Consider the following 22,002-nt stretch of genomic DNA (forward strand, 5'->3'; position numbering starts at 1 on the left):
TTCATTCTCTTTGCAATTTCTTAAATGTTTAAAGAGGCGTAGTCCCCAAAATTAAGTTTATTTATATACATTTGGAGCAGAAATACCAACTCATAATATTTCATCTTAAACATTATCTGATTAATTCTTGTCAAGGAAAATAGTGTTTGATTGTGACATTGAAATTAAGCTGTAATTACACTGAACAAAAATATAAACGCGACACTTTTGTTTTTGCTCCCATTTTTCATGAGATGAACTCAAAGATCTAAAACATTTTCTACATACACAAAATAACCATTTCTCTCAAATATTGTTCACAAATCTGAAAAAAATCGGGTTAGGGTAATGTTGTGAATCGAGTGGCCCATGGTGGTGGTGGGGTTATGGTATGGGCAGGCCTATGTTATGGACGATGAACACAGGCCACTCGATTCACAACATTACCCTAACCCTAATCCTAACCCTCACACCAGATACTTACTGGTTTTCAGACCCCCCCAGACCCCCCCAATAAAGCAAAAATGCACGTTTCAGAGTGGCCTTTTATTGTGGCCAGCCTAAGGCACACCTGTTCAACAATCATGCTGTCTAATCAGCATCTTGATATGCCACACCTGTGAGGTGGGATGGATTATCTCGGCAAAGGAGAAGTGCTCACTATCACAGATTTTTTCAGATTTGTGAACAATATTTGAGAGAAATGGTTATTTTGTGTATTTAGAAAATGTTTTAGATCTTTGAATTCATCTCATGAAAAATGGGAGCAAAAACAAAAGTGTTGCTTTATATTTTTGTTCAGTGTATTATGCAGTGGCCCCTTACACCAACCACAAGGGCCTCTATACATCTTTGACCGTAGTTAGCAAACTGCTGGCATACACGACCGCTGTAAAAGTGAGTAAAGTGGTTTGGCAAAGTAGAAATACCAAAGATAAAAACAATCTGTAACAAAGTGTTAGAATTAATTACTGCCACAGAAAACCTGAAATAAGAGAAACCAGGATTCATGTTCAAAAATATAACCTGTTTATTCAAAAACATTGAAAATAGTGTATGTGCGGTCTGTTTAGGTAGAATAACTGCAATTTGGTATTTCTATTTACACAAGGTTCAGGCACTCTTGGAAAGTAGGCAGACAGACGAGCACATTCCGGCATTTATGGCCAATGGTATTATGTACAAAACAGGCCGCTCAAGACTTAGTGAATTAGCAGACGGCAGCTCCCAGAGGACAGAAGCCCAGCAGAGCTTCAGCTGGAGGACACATCACAAAGGGCAGAGGTCTCTGAGCACCAGCGAGCGGCGGTTTAGAGGATCACTGGTATCGATGGGTAATAGAGTTCTGAGTAGAAAATACTGTTATTTCACATTTGGGATAGCTGGAGGATGCCTCCTGGAGAGAAGATCAGATTAAATATATTAATATAATGTTGAATATAATATAACAATATTACCAAAACACACAGTATTGCATACTACAGTCCAGAAATATATTTTACAAGGAGCGACAAATGCAATACTGTGCCTTGTTCTTGTGAGTTGTTACGACCCACCATTGATGTGCTTGGTTCTACTTAAAGGCAGACAAAATAAATGTAATATATAGATATTGTCTGATCCCTCATGAGTGTAGTTATGCTGCAGCTAACTCTGCTGTTGCCAGGAAATAACAACATTTCAAAATGTATAATAAAATGAATGAATAAAATCGAAATAAAGAAAGTATACATTTCTAACAAAAGTCTTTACTGCAGCTATAAAAAAAAAGAAAAGGAAATGGCCCTTACTTATCTGATGAGCTCTGGTCTAAAGGCTTACCATGAAACATGTAAAAACCTTCACATTAAAAAGTATATTGGTTTGGTAGTGTTTGAAAAAGAACAGAGAAAATGATTGGTGAATAACACCTTGGAAATAATGGTGATATTACTGTTATATGAGATAGCTATAATATACATAAGACTGCGGTTTGTTACAGAACAAAAAATATCTGATGTGAAATTTGGAGATGAGCAAATCTAAATGTTTGAGCACTTTGTTTCAGGGCTCATTGTTCCCTCTCACATATTTCCTTATACATATATTTATTTGGCAATATTTATTTGTAACTTGCTGTAATACTGCACCATATTAAGATTGTTAAACAATTCATAACCTTGTGGATTAACAGACATTTCGGTGATTTTTTATAAATATAGTCAAGAAACAAAAATCATGCCCCCACATACTGTATATCTATAGGGGAGAGAGTCTGAGTAAGCAGAGAGGCATAAAGTAGGATGGAAAGAGTCAAAGGAAAGAGGGAGACCATGCGGGAAAGAACCTAAAGAACCATTGGAGAGCACAGAGGAAATGAGGCGGAGAGAAAAAGGAGAGACCGGCCAAAAGCAGGGGAGGAACCAGTGAAAGGGGAGAAATGTACGAGAAAAATAAGTGGGGGGGGGAAAGGGAAAATAACGGTTATTGCATGAGAGAAACTGGGGAAGGGCAATAAAACAAATTCATGCTAGGAGAAAGAGGGAAAAGGGGGGATGAAGCGCAGAGAGAAAGATGAAAACTTGACAGAGTGCTCAGCCTGTTGTCTCTGGCTCCAGTAGAAAGCTGCACAGAGAAGTCTACTGAGGCTGATGGGAAAGAGAATATGAGAAACACATTTTCCAGCAGACCCCCACCCAGCTCAAATAACAATTCCCTCTGCCCCTGTAGCGCAAGGTTTCATTGTGTGTACGTGAGCATGCATATAAGCCAGTGCATGTTTAATTGGCAGACTGGAGGACATCATAAAGTAGCGAGGTTATGGCGTGGTTTCAGAGTCACCTTGGCACACTAGGTGGAGCACGGTGATGTTGCCTAGCGATCTGCTGAAGGCTCTTGGTGCTCTTGGAAGAAGCATTAGAGGGCACTCGAGGGACGGATGGGGCATGGCCTCGAACACCGACAGTGGTCTTTTTAGGGAGTGTCGGGCTAGGTGGAGAAGAGAACTTTGAGTGACAGGTAGAGGTAGCACAGTTTTCTGAATGTACACTGAAAAACTGAAACTTTAAGTGAATGTATTAAAGGTGGGGTAGGTCATTTTGGAGAAACCAGCTCGAGTGCGCTAGAATTTGAAAGTACACAACCGGAAAAAATCTGCCTCTTCCTTCAGACTTCCTTACAGAGCCCCTCCTCCAACACGCACGAACGCGCACATGACCAATGAGGGCACGAGATAAGTTTGTGCACAGATGGAAAGCTGACAGGCAGGTAGGCCATCCAGTTATTTTAGCCGGGCCGGCTCAGATGATTGGTTGTACTTTTTACAGCGCCACGGCTTCCACAGATGACATTTGTTATGTATTTTTTGTCAAAGCATTTAATATATTCATTGCTATTGGGATGTTAAGAGCATTCCATGGAATATAACAAAAAGTGTATCTGAAATAAATGACATAGCCCACCTTTAACAAATTAAACATAATTGTAGAAGGTTAGTTGAAAGCTATAATATTAAGTTGAACCTAATATTTTTCAGTGTACCTTTGCATCTCTGTAGTTTATATATGTCTGTACCTGGAGGGTCGTATCCAGGAGGAATCTACAGGTGGAGGCAGAGGGGTGGTGCAGGTAGAGGTGGAGAACTTTCCAATGACAGCGAGCGCCTCCTTCAGCGCGGCGTGCTTGCGGAGAACTTCCTCCCGGTACTTCTGCTGCTCCGTTGACTCATCCATCAGCGCTGAGCATTCTCCCAGAGCGTAGAGCTGGGCCAGGAGCTCAGAGCTAATGAACTCCTTCACCTACGGAGAGGGATTATTAACAGCTGTGACCAGTCAAATTGTAAGAGTTAGTAAAGTGATATTTTAGTCCAATTTGGGATTTTGGCTCCAAATTCTTGAAGGCGTTGTGCAAATCATTGTCTTTTTTTTCCTTTGGTCTCCCCTTTCTTTTTTTAATTCATTGAAATATGATCAAATAGTGTTTCAAATTGGTGAAGACTTGTAAAGAAACACATATGAAAAAGTAATGAGGAAGATTGATGCCAAACAAAGTGCCTTTAAGGGTTTTAGAGACAAGAAAAGTGCTGATTTTGTTGGACTGTGGTGAGCAAAAATGATTCAAAATAGTTAAAAAGTCTGGCCTGTCTTACGCTGTTGATCATGAGGTGCATAATGGTCTTTGGCATGAGGTCCTTGATGGTCTTATAGATGATGCTCATGTAGGATTCCACCAGGTTACGGATGGTCTCCACCTGACGCTCCAACTGAGGGTCTGTGAAGTTCTCAGGAGCTCCATTCCCCTGCTCATCCATCTAGGTGAAGGACAGAGGGGATGGAGTAAGGAGCATATTGTCCTCATGTGTTTTAAACAAAGATAAATACTATAGTGTGATCAAACTAAGCTAATAACGTTAATACAGATTTGTGAAGCAATTAGGATTTGTTTTATGTGTATTTCCAAATCTATTCTATACTTTTTTTATTGAGCCACTACGATAGGACCAGGGAGAGCAGAATAGGGGAAGCACAGGAGAGGGGGTTAGGGAGGAGGGGGCAGAAGAAAGAAAAGGGGGAGTGGGTGAGGGATAAGGAACTGCTGATTAGAAACAGACTAGAACACACACACACACACACACACACACACACACACACACACACACACACACACACACACACACACACACACACACACACACACACACACACACACACACACACACACACACACACACACACACACACACACACACACACACACACACACACACACACACACACACACACACACACACACACACACACACACACACACACACGTTGTAGTGACATCATGGGCCAAGAATGCCGTGCTGAAGAGCCAACGACAGAGCGAGATGGAAGGGGTGGGGGACTTGCAGTTTTTGCTTTTGGCAGGGGAAGAGAAGGGGGAACATGGAGAGAAGGGTACGGGGTTATTGTCAGGGATTAAGGTGAGCAAAGTCAATGAGGGCATACGACACAAACGCTAAAGGTGCAGAGAGGTGCAGCTCCCCACAGCTGAAGGTCAGGGTGGGGTTTAATTAGGTTGAATTGGGGGTCAGAGTACTAACTGCGACTTTCTCAGGGTAAACTCCGGCCTGCAGCAGAGACGCCTTCCAGCTGTCCAACTCCTCCTGAGAGCCACACGCCAACTCCAGGCTTTTGTAGTCTTTATACACGTTCCTGCAAATCAGTGCAACATTGTCAGACATCTCCAAGCTTTGGATAATAATGCGTTTTTCACAATACAGAGTAATAAACACAGAAGTGCCGAATGAGCCTATATAAGACAAGAATTACTCAAAAAGGAACTCTGAACTTTTAGTAATGACTGGTTATTGCTGTGTTTTTCTTCCCCTGGCAACTTAGGTTATGTAGCCACTGCCAGGGTTTTGTCCCAATGTGTGGAATCATTTTAAGCTAAAGCAACAATGTTTTCAGTTATTTAAAGCTATGCAACGTCTCCTATTTCTCACCAGTTTAAGTTCCAGTGGAAACAAAATAAGTATTACTTCAGGTCAAGAGAGGAGAGTAGTCTCAAATAAAGGGTTTCCTTCTAAACATTTTCAAATTCAGACGGTTAAAGTATCACGTATCTTTTGAGCTATTACTTTTGAGAGGAGGCCAATCATTTACTATTAGTTAGTGCGTAGTTTCCTGAAAAAGGAAAATATATATTCATAATGGCCCATTGACAAGAATTTACATTTGTTGTTTAAAAATAATAATTAGTTATGGACTTTCTTGTTTTAACCGTGCACAATGTTACAAATAAATTGTAAAGAAAACAATTTCGTCAATTATTTGCCAGAACCTCCATGCAACATGTATACAAAAATATGAACAGAACAGCCTGGTCCAGTTGACGGTGTGTTAAAACTGGACATTTATATAAATGGAGCACTGGCTGACCTTTGCCCTCCTCCTGCATCCTGTGCAAATGACCTGACACAGGGGTAGCACAGGTCATTGAGTTTATATTAAAAGGGCCCCACCAGAGTGAACCCTGTGTTGGGAACCACAGATTGAACACAGATCACTGAAGGAAGAAGAATTGTTTAACAAGTTTGAACGTTTTTTCCAAAATGCAATTTAAATGCAATATCGATATAAAATCTAAAGGACTTTAAAGAGGGAGACCAGGGCCGTCCCCCCCTACAGGCCGATCATGCAGACTGCGTGGGGCCTCTCCTTGCGGAGGGTGCCTCAACTGAGCCGAAAATGCGGCGCAATTAATGTGGCGCGGCACGGTTTCGCCGCTGCGAGGCTCCACTAGCACCCCTCATGTAGGCCAGGGACGGCCTTGAGGGAGACGCACACAAGCGCTTGCAGCTAGGCAGATACCACACATCCACAGAGACACAAAATAAATCAGTTTCTACTGCTGTGCTTGACATGACCACAGTTAGTGCAACCCTTATCTCCATCATCTATTTTCTCTACATTTCCCAGCTCCTCTCTCCACTCCATCTTTTCTCTCTCTTCACACCAGCAAAGTATCTCTGTGCTTTGGCTGCGATGGCAACACAGCAAAGTAAGAAACAATCAAAGGATCTGGAGCAGGCAGCGGCCCATCTGTTAAACATTTTTCTTTAATCACTCCGTTTTTTCTTTCCTCCTTTTGTTCCATTCTCACATTCAGAACACATAGCAATTAAGCTCAAATATGTGAAACCTTTGTGTGTAAGGGAGACAACAGACATGGAAAGAGAACAAGAGATAGACTGCAGCAACATAAAGGGAAAAGAAAGATTTAGCCTTCAGTTGGAGAGCTTATGGCTGAGCTAGGATGGGTGAGGTTAATACGTCAGGGTGTGGTGGCTCACAGACGGGGAGCCAGGCCAACAATGACAATACTAGAGTGCTATAACCCTCAAATCAGAACACTAACATGCGTATACACCAGCGTGCACACATTCAAATTGTTCTCTGCACTGATTTATCACTCTCTTCAACTTTTTTCATCCCCTTTGCTATCCTCTCCTCAGCTTGTAGCCAGTGTGAGTTTTTTCACTCATCTTGAGGAATTCTGTACAGAGCCCTCGCTGCTTTAGACTTGAGGAGTTTCCTGAGGTTTTGGATTACTGTTAGACAGGGACAAAACCACTGCAATGTCTGTCTGCCACACACACACACACACACACACACACACACACACACACACACACACACACACACACACACACACACACACACACACACACACACACACACACACACACACACACACACACACACACACACACACACACACACACACACACACACACACACACACACACACACACACACACACACACACACACACACACACACACACAAATAGAGAAAGAGAAACAGAAAAAGAGCGCAGGAAAAGGGGGGGGGGGGCGCCATAGGACAGAATTTGACACATTCCTGGCCGATGGCTCTGATACTCTCTCTCCCGCTTTCTTTCTGTGCTCAACCCTTCCAATTCTTCTTTCTCCCTCCTTTTTGTGGTGAGTCGAGCAATTCTTTCCAAACAAGAGCAGCCTCATCTCTGATCCAAGCTCTCTGGCTTTGATTAGCTGCTTAATGAGCCTGCCGTCGGTATGCTGTGGTCTATATCCACACACACACACACACACATAATGCATACACACACACAAAACCACTTTGTGTTACCGAATGCAGCATAGCACAGAATCATAAACAAAAGCCCACATGTTCTGGTACAATCAGTTAGGCATTGGGTCAGATCCAGCTGCTAGACACTCTCTGTCTCTTTCTCCCTTTCCTTCTCTTTGTCTCACAGTCTTTCCCAATCTGTTTCACACACAAACCACGCAAACACAGCCCTACCCTCAAAAGCCTGGCATATACATGGAGGCAAAAAAACGACACCCGCTGCAGTACACACTGGATATCCTTTCAATTCCAGTGGTGGCAAAGTTGAATGGAAGAGGTCAAAGGAAGGGCAAAACACCACTCTGACATCTCCTCCCTTTTCCTCCTCTGTCATGTCCACCCTTGTAAAACATCCCTTAAACTTCAGCAAGCAGGTGACGAGAACAGAACTCCCTTTTTTTCCTGATTCATGCACATACTGTACGCACAGAGGCCTGCTCCAGCCACACACAAAACAAACCTTAACTCTGTGTTGAAGAGAGCGAAGACACACTTGCTGGACATGAAGGTCTTCTCCACATCTCTGAACCTTAGGTTGTCCAGGGGGAGCATGTACTTCTTCTCTTTCTCCTGGGAAACACAGAATGCAGAGAGATAAAGCTTGACAAATGCTGATGACTCCAATATGAAATCACAGAGGTAACACAGATGTCGATAGCGCCAACACAACAGACAATTAAGGAAGTTGAGTTTAGCTAAAATATATTTTTGTCTCATAGTAAATATTCTTTTGTCTGCTCCTTTTTAAGGAAGACTGTGGCAGAGAGACTGTTCAAGTGTCAGAAGGTGAAGGTGAACGAGCACCTGAGTTCATATCAGATGATGTGTCTGCAAGTCAGACGGATTCACAGTCACAGCGCACTTACTAGCGAAATAGAGACAGTGGGAGACAAAGAAAAAAAAGGGGACACCATAAGTCTACACTCTGTCATCACCATGGGGACTTGTGAGTGACAGGGAACAGTTGGAGGAGACTAGCGGCCAGTGTGAGGAGAACCAGACAGTATGGAGGCAGGGTACGGAGAAGTGAAACGGGGAGGGAGGGAGGGAATGAGAGAAGGAGTACGAGAAAAAAGGAGGGAGAGAGGCCGGGCCCACATGTGAAAGTCATTACTCAGACTCAAGCTCTAACACAACATTTTTCCTAAAGTGAAGCCCTTCCCCCTCATCTCTCTTCCTCGGCCTGCTCCCTCCTGCTAACTTTTGAGAAGGAGGCTTGCAGAACGGTTGGTAAGAGGAACGGCCATGGGTGAGGTAAAGAGAGGGAGAAGTATGAGATCGATAGGCAACTTCTATATAATAGAGAACTAGAGCATGCATGCAAAAGATGGAGTCCTACAAATCGTGGACGTTGTGCATGTGGATGCATTTGTGTCTTTGCACACATGTGGAATGAGATGCAAGAGTGCATTTGCACATTTCCGTTTTCCCTCTTTCCCCTGAACCCTACGACTCTCTTCCTCCGGTCCTCTTTCCTTTTTTCTAGAGGGGCCCACTTCCTGTTACAGAGGCTAAAAAAAAATGACAGTACGGGATTGGCGCTCATTCAGCAACATCTGGGATCGCTTTGGACAAAGGGGGAGGAGACTAGAGAACGTATAGGGTGCTATGATGGGGTAGGAATAGAAAGTAGAGATGATGAAGAGAGGAAGAGGAGGGATAGAGGTGGACAGATGGATTTGAATTTTTGCTAGAATAGAACAGGAAGGGTTGAGGAACCTACAGAGCAGAGGGAAGTGCACAGGAGAAGTTGGGAGAAACTGCAGACCTCTCCAAAGTTGATTCCCCATGGGTCCCATCAACCCATATATGGCTGCTAAGTTCCTCCCTAACTCTCTCTAGTTCTCTCCCTCCTTGCATTTCCTCATGACTTCCTCGAGTGAACAGGCCGATCCCGAGCTGAATGAGTGAATGTGCCACGTCAAGACTGGATACTACACCGGGACACAGCCCTGCGGACGCCCGACTCAAGACACATCTCCAGAGGAGGGACAACCATCGGAGTGGACGTCTGAAGTCTGTGAGACCCCTCGCCTTGTGACCCAGCACCGGGGATAAGATAGGAGAGTATAACAGAAGCAAATCTTTCCGAATCCTCTCCGCCACTGGCAGGACTGCTAGCAAACAGCCAGAGCGGGAAAAGCCGAAGCCGCAGAGAAAGTGAGAAAGGGTCCTGCTCCGTCATCCCAGTGTTCAGACTACCTGTTCAGGATCTTACTGGTGTACAGTAGTCTGCACATTGGTTAGACTGTGCAAGGAAAAGCAAGATTCGGGAGACATTGAAAACATGCATGTACGCTATTCTGATGCAAATTAAGGGTCTATTAATATGATTTGTCTTTCCTGAACTTACGCAAATGCCTTTAAATGTGCGTTCACTCTCACACTCTTTCAATGCAGTCACTAACTCTATCTAATGCATCCATTTTGTAGCATTGATCCTCTTTAATTAGATGCTCTTGTTTGTTAGGTGCTATCTAAATACAATGCATCACATTTTAGTAGTGACTGTTGTTTTACCAGTAATTAAGGCAGAACAGCTCATTAAATTAAACTGGCTAATTAATTTAGCTTATTTTTCAAAATCTCAAAATGGACTTGTTCCTCTCATTGGGTATTTGGAGCCCCTGCATGTGCATCTGTGTGGCAACATGATAACTCTAGCGTTCAAAGACATTGTGGCACTGTCTGGTTTATGCATGTGTGTGTCATATTCCCAGCTGTGTCAGGGTGGTTGTGAAGTATCATGCATCAGAGCCGCTTTGTCTCCTTTTAGTCCAGACTAATGGATTTGAGATATTGAGCAGGCCTCACACACACACACACACACACACACACACACACACACACACACACACACACACACACACACACACACACACACACACACACACACACACACACACACACACACACACACACACACACACACACACACACACACACACACACACACACACACACACACACACACACACACACACACACACACACAGAGTGGGGAGCATGTAGATTAAGTGTATATGCATGAGCCTTCTGTTTTTCTTCAGACTGCCTGGTGGTGCCCTGGCAGTGGAGGGGTTGAAGGAATGTATGTCTGTTCAGTGTGCTGTGGAGATTAAACTCTGAAGTATTATACTGAACTCTCAGTATGAGGTCAGTGTGAGGTACAACTGTTCAGGAGGAGATGAACTGTACGGCCTTCAGACATTAAAAGATTGAAGTGTGTAGAAGAAATCAACAGGGATGGAGAGTGGAGGTTGCAAGGGGTAAAGTAAAGGGGGGGGGGGTGCTTGAGAGAGAGACTGTGGAGGAGTTTAGAGGAGAGGGGGAGGTCTGCAGTGTAGAAACAGCCATGTGGGATTTCTCTGGGCAGATCTTGGAAACTGGTGTTTGGACAAAGCTTCAGATTTTCCAGCCAGGAATGTGCACAGTCCTAGGGAGACTGCCAACCACAGAGAGGGGGAGAAGGAGAAAGAGGGGGAGACAGAGAGAGGCAGACAGACAGACAGAGAGAGAGAGGAGGAGGAAAAGGCAACAGAGGTAAAGAAAAATAAAATAGTTAAGCAAAAAAATAAATGCCTGTGGAAGGTAGTGTGGGCAGGGAGAGTGAAAGCGGGAACTGTGAGAGAGAAGAAGTTTGGCCTGTGTGTGTGTGTGTGTGTGTGTGTGTGTGTGTGTGTGTGTGTGTGTGTGTGTGTGTGTGTGTGTGTGTGTGTGTGTGTGTGTGCACATACACACACATGCATGTGGAAAGGCAGTAGATTTGATCTTCTGTAATAGTATGGGTGACTAATTCTGCACTCAGGCCTTCTAAACACAGCAGATAAACCAACCAGTGTAATAAGGAGTTGCAAGGATTAAACACAGACAAGACCAACTGAACCACAAAATAATTAAAAGTTGTAGACTTGTATTATCATGTGTTGCTCTGATGTGGTCAACAGATATCTGCGTGCCTGTCTTTGTATTATGTGTTGCAGATGTGCTAAGTCTTTGTGTGTGAGTTGATTTGATCCTAAGGAGTTGACAGCGAGAGCAAAACCTATAACAGTGTGTGTGTACAATATGCATGCCTGGGGCTGTGTCTGGGAACACTGTGTTCAAGAGGGCCAGTGTTTATCTGAAAAGTGACTGTGTGTCTGTCTGACTCAGTGTATATTTGTGTCCACTTTTGCATCCCAGTTTGTTTACATCAGACTCTGCATGTGTACTATATACTGTGTATATACAAGTCTGTCCACTGTGTGTGTTTGCGCGTGCATGTGTGTGTAAGTGTGTGTCTCAGTTTGGCTTGGGGCAGCTCCAGCTGTGTCAGAGTGAGCCGATCCAAATGCCTTAACTCCCAGAAGAGGAAGAAGAGGGGGAGTGAGGGGAAGAGTGAGCGGAGAGCGGGACGAATAGGGAGGGAGGGGGGGGGGTGTCAGAGGAATGAATGGGGGAAACGGAGGGGCTCACTAGCAGGTCCAGGTGGCAGGAGAAAGAGCAAAGCAAACAGTTAGCTGGAAAGCAAACAGGGCTACAGATGCTCTTTTAGTTTGCTTTTTTGATGTCACAAAGAATTTAGAAAGAGAGGGTTTGTCTGTTTAGATTGAACCAGGACAGAGGCCTCGCTGCATTTTAGTACGCACGCCAACTTATTCTTTCAACCACTCAATTATGTCTGTCAACCGAAACACAACTCAAATGAATCCACAACAAACAACAACAACAACAACAACAATAACGTCTACAGCATTTGCATCCAGATGTGGTTCTTGTTTATATCCATTTACAAATGCTGTTCCCCTCTTTTGATCTCACTTCCTGCCCTCTGCCCTTCCTTCTTCCCATGACATCAACAGTGACAGGATGAGTCTGTTGTGATGTGTCTGCCTGTCTACACTTGCTGTGCAGACCTTCTGCTCCTGTACAGCAGGCACAGACAGGCAGACAGATGGCAGCCCACCTGACATGACAACAGAGGGCCATAACATCTTCAATTAAAGTCAACAAAACGGCAGAGGGTTGACCAAAACTGTGAGAGATTCCCCTTGTGTTTAATTATCTCTCATCCTCCAAATTGATATTCTGTTTCAAGCTGAGATATGTGTTAATAAACATGTGTTAATTAAATAGTGTACTGTTGTGTTGTCTTGGTGTGATATTTGTTCACGTGTGAGTGCCTCACCTCATCATCCTTGAACCAGGACAGGCTCTCTGCACTGAGGATGAACCAGTACTCTCTGGCTCCACCTTTCATGATGCCGAGGTTGCTGATGGTCAGCCAGCCCTTGCGTATGACCTGCAGAACAGCCGAGGATAAGGAGATCAGATGGCAGAACTGACAGGAACACCACAATAGCATTCAAAGGACAGTTTAATGGGAAAAAAAGATAGCAAGTAACAACTAGTATGATGGTACAAAGCAGGTCACAGTAAATAGTTGACACTGAAGAAAGTAAATATTTGCCACTGAAGGACAAAGAAGATTTTTGCACGACATTTGTGAGATATATGACTGATAATGCAGCCATGACCTATTACCATTCCACTGACCACCAGTGCAGATAAAGTGGTCAAAGAGAAAGTGGACGCACACAAAGAAATACAAAGTAAGCATAGAAACACAATAACAAAACACATTTGGAGAAACAGGATGCGAGGGACTGGAAGAAAGATATGTGATGAATAAGAGAACAGGAAGTATGAGATAACATAAAGATATCAAGAAATGAAACAGATACTCTGCAGATTATGAGGATATTAACATCTGCACATATTTATGGAGCAAGAGGAACTGCAACAAGTGAAGATGATTAGGTTTTGACAGAGAAGAAACACTGCTAACTGTAACTGTAAGAGGAATAGTTTGAAAGGTTAGCAGTGTCATCAGCTGCAGGGGGATGACATACGTAATAAAGAAAGCTGCAATAAGCCATGTGCATGTTTGCTATGAGTCGCATGCCAACCCAGAACCCATTAAGATTGAATCCTGCACACAAATATTTCCAGTAGAGGCAGCAGTGAGTGAGGAGGCTTAAAGAGATTGGACTCCTACTATTAGTCTTGAAGGAGCGGCCACACCCTGGAGAAACAAGGAGATGAGGAGCAAAATCAAGAGTTAATGTTTTTCACTATATTAAGGGGGATATTACGTTTTTTCGAGGATGACACTGATACTGATTTTGCGAACTATGAAAGCAACATGAGAAGTTATGTAAATAGCTGAGAAGATTTCTTATGCTGCGTTTAACATTTACTGCTGTTCACAAATCTATAATCTCAAATTAAGGATCCAGCCCAAAGCACAATAATAGTGGGAAAGTGTTTTGAATTATTCCTGCTTTAAAATGTGTCACACGAGTATTCTGTTACAAATGAATCATAACAGATTGAGACCAAAATCCTGCCTCATTTTCGCTTTCCTGCATTCCTAGTGTGATTGGACCCTTAATCCCCCTCTTGTAAAGATCACAAAATATCTAACTGATCTGTCTGCTTGAATTCTAATTAAAGCAGACTAATGCGTAACACATTGGAGGGGGACATTACTGAAAATAAAGTTAAATGTAAGATGGATGATACAAATTCAGTTCATAACCATGCAAATTCTAATGTTGCACTGCAGTGAACCGTTGCTAGTAGATGTTCAATATGAGTGTTTGTAACCTAGAATGTGTTATCATTTAATTGGAGTAAACTGTCATGCACAGATTGTGTTTATTTATTTGACTAAGATTCTGGATAACACTGAGTAAAACAAGACTAAAAGCTTATAGACAGACTTTTCCTAACCTTCTGGTGACACTACTGTAGATCAGAAATTATCATCCTCCTGGGATCATGTGTGTTTTTACTCAATTCAAAGCCGATGTATTTAACAGTGGAGGAGATCTTTCACTTTTGACAAAAGCTATGGACTATTGGGCTGGCTTACTGAGTCTATCTGTTTCCATCACCATATAAGTGCCAGTTGGGTAAGAATGGTTTAAAATACTGTAAAAATATATATGTTTTGCTAATCATAGATAGATAGATAGATAGATAGATAGATAGATAGATAGATAGATAGATAGATAGATAGATAGATAGATAGATAGATAGATAGATAGATAGATAGATAGATACAGTAGATAGAGAGAGAGAGATAGATAGATAGATAGATAGATAGATAGATAGATAGATAGATAGATAGATAGAGTAGATAGATACAGTAGATAGAGAGAGAGATAGATAGATAGATAGATAGATACAGTAGATAGATACAGTAGATAGAGAGAGATAGATAGATAGATAGATAGATAGAGATAGATAGATAGATAGATAGATAGATAGATAGATAGATAGATAGATAGATAGATAGATAGATAGATAGATAGATAGATAGATAGATAGATAGATAGATAGATAGATAGATAGATAGATAGATAGATAGATGGATGGATGGATGGATGGATGGATGGATGGATGGATGGATGGATAGATAGATAGATAGATAGATAGATAGATAGATAGATAGATAGATAGATAGATAGATAGATAGATAGATAGATAGATAGATAGATAGATAGATAGATAGATAGATAGATAGATAGATAGATAGATAGATAGATAGATAGATAGATAGATAGATAGATGGATAGATAGATAGATAGATAGATAGATAGATAGATAGATAGATAGATAGATAGATAGATAGATAGATATGGATGAATGAATTCAGTACTACTGAAAGACTTACATGGTTTGCTGCCATCCCTGCATTAGTCTTCTTGTTGGCTTGGTTGTTCGTCTGCTGGGCTCTAAAGGAGAGGACGAGGTCATATTATCCACTCTTTAACATGCTATAATATATAGTATATTTTTTTAATTTCAAAACTGAAGAGGATGCTTACGTGGTAAAGCCAATGAAATCTTCATGTTTGGTATTTATATAGGCAAGTTGTATTTCAATTAACATCAATACCTGAACAGAATAGATGTACATTAATTAGAAAAACATGATGTATCCAATAAAGTTATCTGAAAATAAGTTATAATTCCAATATGTGTGAACAACCTGCTCTTTGCATTTACTCTCTTGCTCTCTTATTTCAGTGGTAACAAGTCTCTCCGTTTCTTCTTGCAGTTTGGGAAAAGAACTGAGCTACAGAGGGAAATCAGACCAGAAGTTAAAGCAAGTTCTGACACATTCAAACACACACTACATCACACAGTTACACGACACACATACACATGTGTACCTTGTTGATGCACTGGTACAGAGTGGAGATTAGTTCTTGACTGACCATGTCAACAAATGTAATGCAGGGCTTCTTTAAACATGATAACTGTTTCTTCACTATTGCTTCAAAGGCCATGTCAGGAGTGAACAGGCCTGTCCTGTAGGCAGAGAGAGGGAGATGGAGGAAAGGAAGAAAAAATAAATAAGGTAGATACAAAAATAATTACTTATAAATTAGCATTTGTTCAGTTCTCTATATCACACCTGACACCGTGGATATTTCTGATGGCATAGTTGATCTCTTGCCGCAGCTTCTTCTCATCTGACTCAATCTGAAGACGACACAGAGTACACTGTCAGCCAAAGCTGAACACAGTTAAGCTCAAAGGTTATTGATGCACGTACAGATTTCATGGATTCTAATTTGATTTCACTTTACTGAAGACTAACGCTAACCATTATTGTAACTTGCCTAATACTTACTCCAATCAAACCTTAAAACAAGTCCTTATTCTAAAATGTAATGACTTACATTATATTGACATGCGTTTTGTCACGAAAGAAAAGCACAAAGTCACTACAGATGTATGTCCCTACAACATAAGTAATACACGCCGCCCACACACCTGGACCAGCTCATAGGGAAAGCGCTCGTGGAAGATTCGGTTGATCTTAGCTCCTCCTGACAGATTGACAGTGTCCACTGTGTCCCCTGAGCCCTCGATGAGCTTCTCAAAGTCAACAGCCAAGCGCTGAGCTAACCTGGAAGACAGAAACACATAAACCAGGAGAAACACTGACATAAATAGTTTAAAAGACAACAAACACACACACACACTTCAAAAACGTTTGACTGACTGACTGTAGCAGTGTCTTGGTCCTCCGAGCAGGGTCATCAGGACTAAACTGTTTGAACTCTTCAGCCTCTTTGTTCAGGCTCAGAAGCTGGCTCTGCAGGTGACTGCGGAAGGCTGGCAGACTTTCCCTGATGTGGTTTGTCAGTTGCTGCAAATAAACATTATCAGTAACAATACATACACACATAATATATCATTTCTCTATGTGTGTGTGCATTTTGAACCTGGTTAAGTGTTTTTTGTAAATATGGGGTGCCCATGCTTTCAGCCATGTGTTTGTAGGACGGATGGGACAAGAAGAAATCCTTCTCTGCAAGCAGGGCTGCTTTTATATCCTTTTTCCCAACAACGTCCTTCTGACTGCGGTTCACCACCCCTATGTAACCTTGGGAGGAAGAGATGAGAGGGGAAATGAAGAGCATGTGATCATTGTAAGCGAGACAATGAGCAACAAGAGGAAGGAACAATCAAGGTCTCTGTTGTTAGACAGATTCAACTTTCATTTAACATGTCCTTGACATTTTTTCCCATACTGCCATTTGTTCCAGTGGGACTATCACATAAGCAGGATATTAATATGTGTGTTAAACAGCACAGCATGTGTTATAGAGCAGGCCAAACATCCCTGTTTAGTGCAGTAATAGATGTAATAGCACCAGGCTCCATATCTAATACTTTAGCTCTATGCTGCTACTAGGGCAGTTATTTCAATGGGCCTCCATGGCTAATGCATTAGCACTGGAGGAGAAGCATGAAGGAGCTAGCACCTGGTGAGGCTTTACCCAGTCTGCATGCCCTGCATATTTTTTTTTCTCTCTCTCTCTCTCTCTCTCTCTCTCTCTCTCTCTCTCTCTTTCTCTCTTTCTCTCTCTCTCTCTCTTTCTCTCTTTCTCTCTCTCTCTCTCTCTCTCTCCATTTTTACAAGCCTTTAATATGATCTATGTCTATCTGTCTGTTACAGACAAGAACAAATGTGCATCACATACTCAATGGCATTAATGAGAAGTCATACAAAGTGCATGGCCATCTTTCAACACATGGCACTGGCTATAGAGAGAATACATATGCTTAACAGCAGTATGGTAACCAAAGTTGAAAAGAGAGAATAAGAGCTTGACTGAACCTCTGGTTGACGATAACACACAATCATAAAGTCATTCCTCTCAAAAGAGCCACTACTGGGTGCACTGTATTATAGCAAGATGGCGAGCACACACACACACATGCCCACAAACACAAGCAGCACACCTCTGCGTAGGGGAAGCAACCTGTTCTCTAGAATGTTCCGGGCATCTGTTCCTTTATCCATCAGGTCTAGCTTAGTGATTACACCAATCGTGCGCTGGCCTAAAAAGAAGATGAAGAATATAAGGACATGTCATGGGCTCCAAATGTAAAATCATATCAAGTATAAAAGATAAATGACAACTTTTAGACATAAACATTACCATTGTAATAATCTGATAATGAATTCCTGTGAAGACATGAGCGGGACGAGCCTTATTCTCAGGCCATAATAAAACCCCACATACTCTACAAGCCTGACTTACCCTGTGGGTCAACATCTTTGGCCAGTTTGAGTGCATCAGAGTTGGCCAGGTCAGTGTTGGCAGGCGTGACAGCCAGGATGAGACAGTTGTCCTTACAGATGTACTGCATGATCATGTCTCGTATCTGGTACTCTATGTCTGCCGGCTGGTCGCCTACAGGCACCTTGGTGATGCCAGGCAGGTCTACAAGAGTCAGGTTCAGCACTGCAGACACACACAAAGGTACAAATGAACACAAGTCATTCATATCTCAGATAAATAAACTGAAAAGGATATTTCTAGTTGAACACACAAGTTCACATTGTGTTACCGTTTGGTGAATAAATCCGTAGGTTGATGGGGACAGGAGAGATGCCTTTATTTGATCCTGTTATTCTTTGTGTCTCTGTCTCAATCTCTCTGCAAATCTCTTCAAAGTCTGTGAACTTCTTTCCCTTACAATGTAAAAATTCACCGTGCTCTGGAAAAGTAAAGAATGAGCAGGGGGGAAATGATCAGTTAAACAATGGTAGAATCATAGAGTAATCATAATCATAATGTTGGAAGATCTTATGGAAAATGAAGCCTGTCCAATCCAAAAGAAAACGTTTTTGAGTCAGACGACAAAAGCCTAATACAATACAGCAGGAAACTTCAATGCTATTTCATAAAGTCCTTGTCCTAAAAGCCATATGAGATTGCAAGAGGGTCAAATGATACAGGATTTGATCATATGAAACCATATTAGATCACAAGATGACAATTCAAGCACTGTCCCACCAGTCGGGCTGAGCCATTTTAAAATGCCATACTGCCATCTGGTGGCAGGCAGCTTAAGAATGGCAGTGATGACTGTGATGTGTGTCTTACCTACCAGTGTCAGCGGTAAGCAGCTGGAGGATTAAAGGTCTGCGTGTGACCATTCCTGAACCCCGTGGAAGGAAGTCTCTGTGAGAATAAAAGAGATTGGAGCGAATTGGATACACACAGACACACACTGACACATTAACTGTCAAATAAATCTTGCATCAAGATTAGTCTGAATACTAGCTTGAAAGACACTATCCACAATTACCTTAAATATTGTGCATACACAGGTAAGACTATTACCCTAAAAGTATGTGTAAGCTGCTAATAGGCGGAACAAAGCATTGTGGGCACCAACAGTAGCAGTAAAGTATTTGTGTTTACGTTGCCATACTATCTAGAACATCAGCAACATGACCAGGAAGGCGAAGAAAATATTTGTCATATGATCTGCCCCATCAGATATAGAAAGACTCAAAGCTAAATAAAGTGTTGCTTTTAAAGAAACAGAATGCACAGAAATACACTCCTCAGGCATATCCTCCTCTTTCCTATTCAGGTTCAGGAAGTTTGTTTTACTGCATCCTGTCACACATAAAACAGCTGGCACAGTCCCAGACAAAATGGGTGTCATACTCATAACATAATCATAGCTAAGGAAAATAACAAAACTGTGTGTTTAAATATCAATACACACTCTGGATAGCAAGCAATAATAGCCTTCTATATCTGGCAATGGCACATATTCTTCTGCTGTGGACAATATATACATCTCCTTTAGAAGACAGAACTCCACTGTCTTGAAAGCCGGAAACTACTCAGTTACTCACCAGCATTCTTTTCCTACAGGATGGAAATACTTAGTCTCCTCCTTTCAAATCAAATTGTCTCACTAGGATTTAAACTTTACAAAGCAACACTGCCATTCATGTGTAGTCTTTATTTGTTAAGGTTTGAGGTTTGTTTAAGGTCAGAATAAGATGAAAATTCAACAAATCTCAGTTATTCAGCTTATCATTGGTTGACTAAAATACTTTTTGGTTAATTAAAATATTTCTGATTCCATTACTTTTCCAGGAGTCATGTTAAAACCATCATCGACACCTACACAGCCCACGAGTGAGATAAGGCGCTGCACTGGTTACTGTCAGGCATACTGGCATCAACTACTTCACACAGGCAATTCACACCATATCACTACTGCTGGGTGGGGAATGTGACATATATGAACACAGTGATTTCAGCAGTGCATTGTGAATGGTGGCAGTAATTGCCTGAAGTCCTGGTTTCAGTTCAGTGTGACACACAATCGTTGTTTATAAAGCGAGTCCCGCCTCCTAAAAAACAGTTGCCATGGATTTACTTTTTATATTACATGAAGATTGCAGTATATTTCCAATTCAGATTTTGATGAGGTTTTAACCTGAACTATCAAGATATAAATCACATGTTCACATATAATATATATATATATATATATATATATATGATAGTGATACATTTTTAAGACTAGTAAAAATGACAATGAATTATTTGGTTACACTTTTAAATAGCATTCACATTAACATTCTTGGAATTGTATGAATAAAGGAAGGGATACATAATGTTAACTAATAGCTTTGTCACTGTTTAGTTAATTAATTGGAATACATTATTTGAATTGTTTTACAACAACTAATAATGATAGCAGTAATGCAGTTATACATTTGAACTTATATGAAGTTATCTACGTTTCTTGTTGTTGATTTTGGTCAAGGAAAATAACCAATCAGAGTGAATGATGATTCACATTTTTGGAATACTAAAAGTTGTTTTATTCGTTTTTAAATGGTACTCTTCCAGCAAGTCCAGTTTTTTTACAAGATAAAAATGCCCTACATCCTGCCCACTTGCTTCTTTGCAGCAGTTCAGAGGGCCAAGCAATCAATCTTTAAAGCATCTTTAAATTAACTATAAATAAAGACATAACTATCGATTTATAATAGGCCAAACACCTCGGTTAAATTGTGCTATATAAGAAATCGGCAAGTTTCTTGTCACCTAATGTTCATCCATTTAAAAGCGTTGTTTATGTTGAGGATTCCCTTTGCTGCACAGGTCATTCCGAGTTCATGGTGTGTCTTACCTGCCCACAAAGTTCTCCAGGACGGAGCTCTTGCCCGCGCTCTGGCCGCCCACCACAGCGATCTGCGGCAGGTGGAGGCTGCAGCTCTGCCCTGCGGAGCCCAGCGCGTGCTGGAGGCGGTTGACCAGCGGGATCAGATCCTCCATCCCGCGGTTGCCCATCGCAACCGAGCAGCCCAGCGGCTCCTTCCTGTTTCACCCCTTTTCTATGCTACCCCCGTCGTTGAAGTAGCGACCATAGTTATTTTTAATACGGATAAGTACAACGACTAAAAATAAAACTCTACTTAAAGGACGGTGCCAACTTTTGAAAGCTCCGTAACTTTAGCTGTTGATAGTACGTTACCGTGGGTGCGTCTGGTAACGACAGTAATGTCCAAGTTTGTGTCCAATCCTCCGGAAACAGTTCGCTATAGACATTTTTGTTGGGTTAAAACTCCAAAAGTTAGTGGTGAGTTGTTTCCCTTAAATGGAGGATACATTTAAGTGGCTAGCCGCAGGTCGCTAAACCGAGTTTGGTCCATGGACATGAGGAAAACATTTCTACTGACAGCTAAGGGGGATCAAATGATGTGCGCATGCGCGGTGAAAAGAAACTTCAACACGGCAATCCCCTCCTTCAGAAGAGGGAGCTTCATTGCCAATTGAGAGTAGTGACCTATATCAGACGCTTAGTAAGAACTCATACAGCTATTTTAAATCCCACGCATCCAGGGTGTGGGTGATCACTGCAACTGGAACCAGAGAGTAAGATTCATCTACTGTAAATAACACTGCTGCATTCTTTGGCAATGAGGGAATGAGCACTGTGTAGTACACTGTAGTCCATATGCAAGTGAAAGAGAAACAGAAGAAGC

At 41.8% G+C, this 22,002-nt stretch overlaps 1 protein-coding gene across 3 annotated transcripts; it reads right to left on the reverse strand.

Annotated features, from left to right (window-relative positions):
- Positions 1-991: 991 nt before the first annotated feature.
- Positions 992-21,880, reverse strand: dnm3a (dynamin 3a). Of its 3 annotated transcripts, XM_079641861.1 has the most exons (21): positions 21,147-21,880; positions 19,089-19,162; positions 18,546-18,695; positions 18,236-18,439; positions 17,934-18,032; positions 16,910-17,070; positions 16,691-16,833; positions 16,455-16,590; positions 16,093-16,160; positions 15,848-15,986; positions 15,664-15,750; positions 15,500-15,570; positions 15,346-15,406; positions 13,663-13,689; positions 12,793-12,906; positions 8,083-8,192; positions 5,045-5,156; positions 4,106-4,267; positions 3,532-3,755; positions 2,800-2,946; positions 992-1,375 (listed from the first exon to the last, which is right to left on the reverse strand). In XM_079641861.1, the coding sequence occupies exons 1-21, from the start codon at positions 21,305-21,307 to the stop codon at positions 1,342-1,344; spliced, it is 2,484 nt and encodes an 827-aa protein (XP_079497987.1). In that variant the 5' UTR covers positions 21,308-21,880; the 3' UTR covers positions 992-1,341. The 3 variants fall into 3 exon arrangements, with proteins under 3 accessions (XP_079497987.1, XP_079497988.1, XP_079497989.1); XM_079641862.1 differs by lacking the exon at positions 13,663-13,689; XM_079641863.1 differs by lacking the exon at positions 21,147-21,880 and having other exon boundaries at positions 19,085-19,162.
- Positions 21,881-22,002: the final 122 nt, after the last annotated feature.

Source organism: Notothenia rossii (genome assembly GCF_949606895.1).
Source record: "Notothenia rossii genome assembly, chromosome: 1".
NCBI classification, from domain to species: domain Eukaryota; kingdom Metazoa; phylum Chordata; class Actinopteri; order Perciformes; family Nototheniidae; genus Notothenia; species Notothenia rossii.

What these genes read in the sequence shown, in the direction of transcription:
- dnm3a (XM_079641861.1), bottom strand. Translation starts at nt 21,307, where the DNA reads ATGGGCAACCGCGGGATGGAGGATCTGATCCCGCTGGTCAACCGCCTC. An exon ending in TGTACCAGTGCATCAACAAG is followed by an intron (nt 15,751 to 15,847) that starts GTACACATGTGT and finishes TTCCCTCTGTAG; the next exon opens with CTCAGTTCTTTTCCCAAACT. An exon ending in AGAGTAAATGCAAAGAGCAG is followed by an intron (nt 15,571 to 15,663) that starts GTTGTTCACACA and finishes TATTCTGTTCAG; the next exon opens with GTATTGATGTTAATTGAAAT.